Source organism: Elephantulus edwardii, unplaced genomic scaffold, assembly GCF_000299155.1.
Source record: "Elephantulus edwardii isolate Elephantulus edwardi_28Jun2011 unplaced genomic scaffold, EleEdw1.0 scaffold00131, whole genome shotgun sequence".
Classification (NCBI taxonomy): Eukaryota; Metazoa; Chordata; class Mammalia; order Macroscelidea; family Macroscelididae; genus Elephantulus; species Elephantulus edwardii.
In genome coordinates, this window is record NW_006399881.1 from 8205741 (window position 1) to 8216260 (window position 10520).

Consider the following 10520-nt stretch of genomic DNA (forward strand, 5'->3'; position numbering starts at 1 on the left):
TATTGCTATGAACTGGCATCTAAGTACTGCTTTGGCTGTGTTTGCTTATTGCGATGAATTGACATCTAAGTACTGCTTTGGCTGTACCCAGAGGTTTTGTTAAATTGTGTTTTCACTCTTATTTATTGTAATTTGCAGTTCTGTATTTCATGGATAGGTATTTCTTTTTTTTTTTTTGCATAGGTATTTCTTATGGTTATATCCTCTTGTTGCATTGACCCTTTAAACATTATATAGTGGCCTTCCTTATCCTTTGTGATGATTTTGACATTGAAACCTATTTTATCAGAGAATAGTATTGCTACTCCTATTTTTTCTTGTTGCCATTTGCTTCATATATTTTTCCATACTCTTATTTTTAGTCTGTCTCTATCTTTACTTTTCAGGTGTGTCTCTTGTTGGCAGCAAATTGATGGTTTGTGTTGTTATCCAATCTGCTGCTCTTTCTCTTCAGTGGTACATTTAAACCATTCACATTTAGTGTAATTATTGAGAGGCAAGTTTTTATTGCAGTCATTTTGTTGAATTCCTTTTTGTTGTGTTGCTGGTTCTTTTGATCCATTTTCCTTTCTGTGGTGCCTCTGTGAGAAAGACTTCCTTCAGTGTTTCCTGCAGTGCTAACTTTGTTTTTACAAAGTCCCTTAGTTTCAGCTTTTCAGAGAATATCTCTCCATCATATTTGAGGGATAATTTTGCTGGGTTTTGTGTTGAGTGTTAGATATGCTTTCTACTGAGAAATTGTCATGTAATCTTATTTGCTCTCCTTTTAGGTTACTTTTTATTTTTCCCTGGCTACTTTTCAGCATTCTTATCTTCAGTCCTGGAAAATTTGACTATGATATGCCTTGATATTTTTCTTTTGGGGTATATTTTAGATAAGGTTTGCTCAGCTTCTTGTGTGTAAATGCTATCTATCATTCTTCATTGTACCTGGAAATTTGTCTCCTAGTGACTCTTCCACAATTTTTTTCAGTGCCTTTTTTTTTCTTCATCCTGTTCTGAGATTCCCATTATGCACATGTTTTTCTTGATGGTGTCCCACATTAATCTTAGGCTGTCTTCATTTTTTTTTTCTTTTCTAATTTTGTTTTTTGTTTTAGCAGATCTGTGCTGTTAACTCCATCTTCAATTTCGCATATTCTGTGCTCCATCTCTTCAAATCTGCTCATCTGCCCCTCTGACATGTTGATGGCTTTTGAGACGTTGGTCTTCATATTGCAGTTTCTTGATTTCTTCAGGATTGCCGTTTTTCTAGTGCGCTATTTATCTGCATTGTCCTGGATTGTTTTTCAAGTCTTTTTGGCTTTTGCTTGTAGAATCCTGTAATCGTTTGTCTTTCACCCATTGACAGTAATTAAATAATTGTTATTTTTGTATTCTGTGTCAGAGTTCTATCAGACTTTCCAGTTTTAGGAAATCCATTGACTGTGTTTTGTTAACTTTTTTTGGGGTGACATCTTGCTTTGGTTTTGTGTAAGGTGTGGGGTAGTCTGCCTCTCACTTGTTATTGCTGTGACCGTTTTTGTTGCCTGGGTCCCTAGTAGGTCCTTAGTCTGCTGACCTTGGCCCTGGAGCTCACTACTCCACAGGAGGGAAGGGTAACTTGCCCTACCTGCATTTCTCTTTTGTCCCTGGGCTCACAGAAAGAATTGTTGCAGTTGGGATGGTCAACATTCCAGTAGGAAAGGGAAGGGCAACTCACTGTGCCTGTGATCTCTCCTCTCTGGTCTTATGGCAAAGTTTGCTGAATCTGGGGGCACACTGCTTCCATTTTTTCCTCTCTGGACCCCAGCTAGGTTCTCCAAATTATTGAGGAGTAATGGTGTCAGTTTGAGGACTAAGGTGCATCTGATTCAGGCTATAGTTTTTCCTTTTACTTGCTGTGCATCTGACAGCTGGACAGTGAATAAGGATGACAGAAAAAGAATTGATGTCTTTGAGCTGTGTTCTTGGGGAAGAGCATTGAACATCCCATGGAAGGCCAAGAGAACGAACAGATATATCTTGGAGAAGATGGAGCCAGAGTGATTTTTAGAGGCAAGAATGATGAGGTTTTGCCTCACATACTTTGGGCATATTGCTAGGAGGGGCTATTCCTTGGAGAGAGGGACATGATGTTGGGAAAGGTGGAGGGTTGGCAAAGGAAAGAAAGACTCTCAACTAGGTGGATTGACATGGTGACTGCTGCAATGGGCTCTTATGTGTGAGGAAGTGTGGGGATGGCATAGGATAGAACAGGTGTCAGATCTTTTGTTGATAGGGTCACTATGAGTCATTCTTGACTTGATGGCACCTAACAACAACAACTGAATAAATGACTTAAGTCCTTAGTGCAAAATCTGTTATGCACTGCTGTCAACTAGTGTAACAACTGGTGTTGCTATAATGACTAGGAAAATCTTAATCATACAACTCTCTTCTGGGTTTTGTGGGTTGGTTTTGTTTTGTTCTTTAACTTCTTTGTGTTCCCTTAAGACTGAGCTAGAGTGGCAGTGGTCTGTGTCCTTTGTTTCTTATTTCAGTTGACTCCAGTTGTAATGTATCTAATAAGCAAGGAGTAAGGAGAGTGTGCACCAGCTAAGAGCCCATGATTCTTGGCAGCACTAGTCCAGGTGAGGGCAGAGGCACATTAAGGCGTGATCTGCCAGAGGCTTATCCAACTGGGCATTGATTCAAGGGAAGGAAGGCTCTGTGGCTGGCATTTTCTTCTTCCTGGTGCCCTTGTTTTGTACCATCTTCTATACCATCTCTTAGAGTGTAGCAGGAAGAAGAGATTTTTTTGCTATACTCCTCCTAGGACAACTTTTGAATATTTCAGTGTCAGATTTAAAAAAAATAAATGAGTAATTAGAGAAAAAAGAAATCCTGACTTTTCCATTATCCTGGGGAGAGATTTCTAATGGTCTCAAGTTTTAGGGTACCCAGAAGATCACCTCACTAGATCCTTTACACTTAAAGATCTCCAGCCAAGAGAGACACCCTTTGTCCAGGTCACCCTTTTGGGGTACTCACAGTCCCATGATAAGCTGTCTTAATTGGGGTCAGGCTGTAGGGATGGAGAGAAATACTTTAGATACAGCACCAGATTGATATATCAAATAATGATACATTCTCCTCAGTATTAGCATTAAAGTAGTGAAATAGCCTATGTCTGTAAATATAGTACTCTATCTGCATCCTGTCTTTTCGTCCTTGTCACTTATATTTAAATAATCACTATTAATTAAAGAAATATCCCAGCATTCTCACAATGGCTAGAAGACTATAATGTTCATAAAATACATTAAGAGAAGTGGTTCTTCACTGAGTACATTAGAAATCCATCTGAGAATTTAACAAAACTGAATACCATATGCTGTCCTGAGGAAACCACTAAAAAAAGTTCCAGGAGTTCCACAGAACTAGCTGCCATTCGGAACAAATTCCTGCAGACACCAGCTAAGTGCGCAGATGCAGAGTGATGTAGGATGTCTTAGTGTTCCCGGTCCAACTCAGTGGACTAGAGGTTAGGCTCATCACTGGGAATATCAGACAGTAACATCTACAGTTAGTTCAGAGGAAAGTTCCAGTGCAGCCACTGCCACTGCCCCACTGAGTTTGAATGTATTCTGTAGGTTCACACAGTACTAGAGCTAATTGCTCCGTGATCCTCTACTGTCCTAGAGAGATCATTGGAAGAGTCAAAGAATTAGTCTTTGGGCATGTTATCAGGAGAAGCTAGTCCTTGGAGAAAGGGGTTCAGGCATAGAAAGCTGAACAGTGGGCTCAGCCTGGATGAGGTGGATTGACACGGCGGCTCAGGATAGAGAAGGTTTTATAGGATTGCTAATGAGTCATAGTCCACTTGATACACTTAACAACAACAACAGGAGACTGGTATAAGGAACCCTGATGGTGTAGTGTATAACATATGGAACTACTAACCAAAAGATTTAGGGAGCTCTGGTAGCTAAGGGATAAGGAATTGTGCTGCCAACTCAAAGGTACACAGTTTGAATCCTCCAGTTGCTCCGCAGGGAAAAAGATGGGAATGATGGACAGTCTCCTCCCATGTGATTTACTGCCTCTGAAAACCTGCTGGAGGGTCAGCTACAGACAGTTCAGACTTGATAGTACACAGCAACAACCACACCAGAGTTGGCAGTTCAAATCTACTAGTGACTTCACAGGAGAAAGATGAGCAATCTCCTCCCATAAAACAGTTAGTGTCAGAAACTGAGGGAGTGTCACTGTGCCAGGACCAACTTGATGACAGTGGGTTAGGTTTGGTTTTGGAGGTTGGTAGGGAATACTGGTGGTACAGTGGTTAAACACTTAGCTGCTAATTGAAAGGGCTGTAGTTCAAACCCAGAATCTGGCTGTTTTGTGGGAGAAAGATGTGGCAGCCTGCTTCCATATTGATAACAGCCTTAGAAATGCTACATTGCCATTTTACTCTGTTCTGTAGGGTTGTTGTGTTTTTGTTGTTAGGTGCCATTGAGTTGGCTATAACACATAGCGACCCTGTAAACAGTAGCTCTGAACCCCTCCCTATTCTGTGCTATTAGTTGGAATCAACCAGATGGTAACAGGTTAGGAGAATAGTAAAGTTGTTGGTGCATTTGTTTGTAAGAAGGGGCCTAGTTGGTTCCTGTGAGTTTCAAAAGCTTTAGCATGGAGAGTTGGGCCTGGAGAAGGAAAGCTGAAATGAGGTGGATACCTGAACATTTGGCTCCCGCCCCAGTTCATATCCCTGGAAGGCACGCTCAGTCATTTGAGATGGTGCAAATGCCTTACCCAGGACAGATGACAGCTGGGGCATGATTTATAAACCCAGAGCAGAGGAATCTAGTAGGTAGCAATTTACAAAGAGATGTCATCTAGCAGTGAGATTGGTCTACCTGTGATCTCCTTTGGTAAAGAGTGAGGCTACTGCACATTAAAGCTAAAGTGTTCAAGATTGTCCTCTGAAAAGTCTGAGGTTTACCTATCAAAATGTACAAAATCTATATTTCAAACTAATGTACAACTATATAATTAGCAATCTCAGCTATATTTAAAAAAAGTCCCTGTTGTCCAGTTAGGACCCCATCACAACTGGCCCTCCATTGGGTTTTTGAGGCTATAAACCGCATGGGAAGACACTGTCCATCTCTGTCCTGCAGGGCTGCTGGTAGATTTGAACCTTCCAGAGACACAGCCTTTGTCAGAGCTCCCTATTCTCAATTATGTTGTTGTTATGTGCTGTCAAGTCACCTCCAACTCATAGCGACCCTATGTAGAAGAGCCCTAAACCCTGCTCTATCCTGTGCCAATCTTGTCTCAGACACACCTCACCTACCCCCATTACCCCAGTCACTGATGTAATCATTTCTAGACAAATGCCAGCATGATTCCTACTTTAAAAACACACTGCACTTACATGTATGTAGGTACTATCGTCATGTTTAAGTATAACTGAACAGATATTTCTGAATAGAAATCAATACAAATACAGCCTTTATTATACATTTGTTCATTTCTTTATCTGGCACCTCACTAGGTCAAGACTTAGGGTTAGAGTAGTGAACGAGAAGGATAGACTTGGTCCTTTAGACATTTACAGTATGAGAACAAGGCTGAATACTATGGTCATGGATTGGAAGAATTAAATAGTTTGAGTAGTTATGGACTTGGCTGCTATCCACAAGGGAGGTGTTTTGAGTCTATCCAGGGGCATCTTGGTAGAAAGGCCTGGTGATTATCTTCTGAACAGTCAGCCATTGGAAACCCTGTGGAGCTCCATTCTGTTCTCACAAGCCCAGAAAAAAGCACACAACCCCAAAAACTTGCAATTACTTGCGCATGAGGGTCGTCATGCTCAGGCAGCAAGAAGCCACAGAGACTCTTACTTTTGAGTGTTTGGAATTTCTCTTCTACTTCTTGAGCCAGAGTTAGAAGGTATAGTCTCACTTTCTGGCAAAAAGAGCAAAAAGATAGCACTTAATATCCTTCAGGTTGACAGAAACTGCTGGGTTATAAGAAGGGACAACACACTGGAGGTGGCAGAGTCCCTTGTGATTTGCAGCAATTTCTGTTTCAGTGAATCTCAGTGGAACCTCCTACGTCTTCTACTACTCCATTTTTTAAGGCTTCACTAGAAACATTTAAAAATAACATCCCCTTCCGCTGCAAGTTAGTAATAGTACCCCAACCTAATGTGGCTTGTGTGTGCATATACTTACTTGGATGTGGGAATCCCCCCTCCAATTCTTGCTGTCAGAGGGTTGTGGGAACTGAGGCAAAATGGGTCCAAATGGATCAGACGTGAAGTCACCCTGACTCTTCGTCAGGGCGGGTCATAGAAAGACCTTAACTGCTTCTTTGTGGTGGAACAAGGGGGTGAGCACAGTCTAGTTTTGGATGAAGGTAAGTTCACCCACTTCAACAGTTAAGTCCACACTGAAGGAGAAGAGAGATGACTTCCAATTACTGCAGTAATTATTTTTATAATCCAGGCCACACTCAGTCTGGATATAAGTGTTCACTGCTGTGTCATCTGAAGACTGTTTGTGGGTTCAGGAACTTTACAAAGGGGTTCTGAGTCTGAATCTTGAGTCTCTGGGTGATTTCCTGGCCTGGGGTTACCCAACAGACCTCAGAATAGAAGAAGATGCTTATGTTGTACAGTGTTGGTGAATAATGGTTTTAACAAAGATCTTCAGTAGCCCATTGTTTGAGAACAACGTGGAACTTTGCTCAGCCATCCCCAGACTTCACTTCTGGTTCGTTTTAATACTGATTTGTAATTATAGACTGTGTAGAACTATGGCAACACAATACTGTTGCCCCTTGTTGCATCTTTATCTATTTTGAGGTCTCTTGGGTAACCCCAGGCCAGGAAATCACCCAGAGACTCAAGAGTTAGACTCAGAGCCCCTTTGTGAAGCTCTTGAGTCTTGTGATATTAATTCAGTTTTAGATATTTTTGTAGAAGACATAGATTAGTAAGGTAACTCAACAGAATGTGGACATTATATAACAACATCATTAATACCACATGCAAGCAAAATCCTGCTGAAGATTATAAAAAAAAACCCCAAAAACAGAACAAACAAACAGTACACTGACAGAGAACTACCAGAAATACAAGTTGCGTTTAGAAGAAGTTGTGGCACTAGAGACAGTATCGCCAATGTCAGATGTCCTCTTTGCTTTCTGCCAAAATCCCAGAGCAATGTCTGTGTTTTATTAGCTATACAAAGGCATTTGACTGTGTAGATCACCACAAATTGTGGCAAACTCTGAGAAGAATGGGAGTCCCAGCACACTTGATTGTGCTCATGGGAAACCTATACTCAGACCAGGAAGTAGTCCTCAAAACAGAACAGAGAAACATTGCATGGTTCAAAATTGGGAAGCATTTACACCAGGGATGCTTCCTATCTTTTCAGTCTATGTGCAGAATAGATCATCTGGGAGGCTGGGCTGCATGAGGAGAAATGTGGCATCAGGATTGGAGGAAGACTCATAAACAGCCTGCCTTATGCAGATGACACATCCTTGCTTGCTGAAACTGAGAAGGACATGAAGTGCTTGCTGCAAAAGGTCAAGGACTGCAGCCTTCAATATGGATTGAAGTTCAACATCAAGGAAAGAAAGCTTTTTTTCATCATTGGGCCAATTGGCAGCACTATGATGGATGGAGAAGAAATTGAAGTTAACGATTTCAACTTCCTCAGCTCTACAGTCAACAAACACTCTTGGTTGGCACCAGCAGTCAGAAAATCAAAAGACAAATTATATTAGGTAAATCTGCCGTCAGGGACCTCTCTAGAGTACTGAGAAGCAATGATGTCAGTCTAGAGACTGAGGTGTGCCTGATCCAGACCATGTCTTTGCAGTTACTTGCTATACATTAGAGAGCTGGATAATTACTAAGGATGACAGAAGAAGAATCAATGCCTTTGAGTTGTGATGCTGGTGAAGAGTACTGAACATACCATGGACTGCAAAGAGAACAAACAGGTCTTTCTTGGAGAGAGTGAAACCAAGTTTCTTCTTGGAGGCTAGAATTTTGAAGCTCCGTCTCACATATTTTGGGCACGTGGCCAGGAAGGACCAGTCCTTTTAGAAGGACATGATGTTTGGAAGAGTAGAGGGACAGCACAAGAGAGAAAGACCCCAGATATGACCCCAGATTGACGCAGTAAGCGGGGTAGTTGGGGTAGGTATGTCAGAGTCAGTGAGACTGTCTCAGGATAGGGCAAACTTCAGAGCTACTGTACATACGGTGACTAAGAGTCGAAGGCCACTCAGCAATGCCTAACAACAATAGTTTAGTTAAGGGAGAAAGTAAAGTATATAGTTCCTTTTTGTTAGGTACTGTTGAGTACGACTCATCGTGACCCTGTGAACAGCCAGTCTGCACCCTGTCCTATCCTGTGCCAACGTCTTTATCTCTGGCACAATTGAACCCATTGCTGAGGCACTATGCCTAACCAAATCACTAGGGGTCGTCATCTCCTTTGCTAACTCTCCATCTTCCCAAGCATGATGTCCCTTTCCAAGGAATAGCCTTGGAAAGGGACATCATGTCCAAAGTATGAAACACAAAGTGTCACCGTCTTTGCCTCCAAGGAGACCCATTTTGTAGCAGTGCCAGTTTGTGGGAGTGTTTTGTTTAGCTTTGTTTTTTATCCTATAAAACATGGTAGTAACGTTTCGAGAGGCCCAAGTAAAGTTTCTTCATGAGTCCCCTTATAAATATTATAGTGCCTTTTTAAATATTTTTTAAATTGGCAAGATTGTGATTGTTGTGATGTACTTTAGCAGATGGCTGTTTCTTTGTGCACGTTCAGGAAGGTCAGAGATTATCTTTATGGGATGCTTTTCTTAACTCTTCCATTTTATTCCTGCTCAAAGTTTCTTAGGACTGGCTTATTTTTTTTTTATTTTTTTTTTTAGGACTAGCTTATTTTTAAATAGCAGCTTTATTGACATAAAATTCATGTACGATACAATTCACTCATATAAAGTGCATGATTCAGTGGCATTTGTTACATTCACATTATTATGCAATTCTCACTTCTGTTTAGTTCCAGAACATTTTCATCACCTCAGAATCCATGGGTTCAGTACGGGACCTCTCACCCTTCTCACCTCCTCCCAGTCCACTGTCTGTGTCTCTGCATTTGCCTGTTCTGGATGTTTCATTTAAGTGGGATCCTATAATATGTCTGGCTTATTTCACTCACCATAATCATGTTCTCAGTACTTCCTCCCTTTTTAAGACTGTGCAGTATCTTGTATGAGTATGCCACATTCTGTGTATCTATTCATCAGCTGACAGATATTTGGGTTGGTCCCACTTTTGATTGTTAGAAATAATGCTGCTGAGAACATCATGTTTGTGTTGAGAACTGACTCATTAGTGACTCACTTGCCTTTCAGGTACTGGTGATGCGATACCAGAGCTAAACAAAACTCCCAGGTTCCCTTTTGTTGGGCAGCCAGCTAAGGCCCAGTTGTTTTGGTCTGTACCTTCCGTGACCCATAGCTTGAGTGATGGGCTGAGCCTAGGGGTTAAAGCTCCTGCTTCCAGGCTCAGTGCTTTGCCGATTGGCAGTGACACAAAGACCCAAGAAGATCCAAATCCTGCAATACACAGATATGTAAATACCTTGCAGGCTTTTTCAGCGAGCTATTTCTTGCCTGAAATTCTTAAGAGCTTTTCTCACGTAGTATCCTTGTTACACAGGTGAAGAAACTGAGACCAAGAGGAGTCATGTGATTTCTCCCCCCCCAGGATGAAAACCTCCGTCTTGTTATTCCTTGCCCTGCAGGGACCATGGACTCATGGTGATGAATCCTTTGTTGTCCTTCTGTTACAGAATCCTGTCACAGGGCTGCTGTCGGCCAGCCATGAACAGAAGGACGCCTGGGTGCGGGACAACATCTATAGCATCCTGGCCGTGTGGGGCCTGGGGATGGCCTACCGCAAGAATGCAGACCGGGATGAGGACAAGGCCAAGGCCTATGAGCTTGAACAGGTAATGGGGGCTGACAGCCACATCTTGGCTGCTCAGAACCTTTTCCTTAAACTGAATGTCTCCCTGGAAGTAGCCGTGCGGAACAGTTTAATGCTGGCATCTCCTCCGTTTCTGCACCTACATGCTTTGGAGAGGTCCTTAGTTATAATCTCAGTCTCTCAGTTCTCTTTCTCGCTGAACATTTTTTCTTCATAGAATAATAGTCAAACTGATAGGAAAATAGGCACCCAAATTTCTAACCTGAAAGAATTTGTTTACCGAGCAAGTAGTATTTTTCCTCTTTATGTTTTATCAATTTTATATACATATTCCTATACCAGGTATCATTCTAAACAAATAGGATTTTTAAAATCTTACAGTAAATGTCTGTCTGTCTATATAGATATATCTAGACATAGATATATCTATATCTATAGCAAATATCATTAATGAGTGCTGATCAACATGAATCAGTAATGATTATTAAACTGGTGAGTTAGTTTGTAGGTTTAATTAAAAAATAATTTAAAA

At 41.4% G+C, this 10520-nt stretch overlaps 1 protein-coding gene across 1 annotated transcript in view; it reads left to right on the plus strand.

The window, feature by feature from the left end:
• Positions 1 to 10520, plus strand: part of PHKA2 (phosphorylase kinase, alpha 2 (liver)) — a 79506-nt gene that overhangs the window by 14212 nt on the left and 54774 nt on the right. Inside the window, exon 2 of the mRNA XM_006893809.1 lies at positions 9852 to 10010. Coding sequence (XP_006893871.1) covers positions 9852 to 10010 — 159 coding nt within the window. The remainder of the gene's footprint in view (positions 1 to 9851; positions 10011 to 10520) is intronic.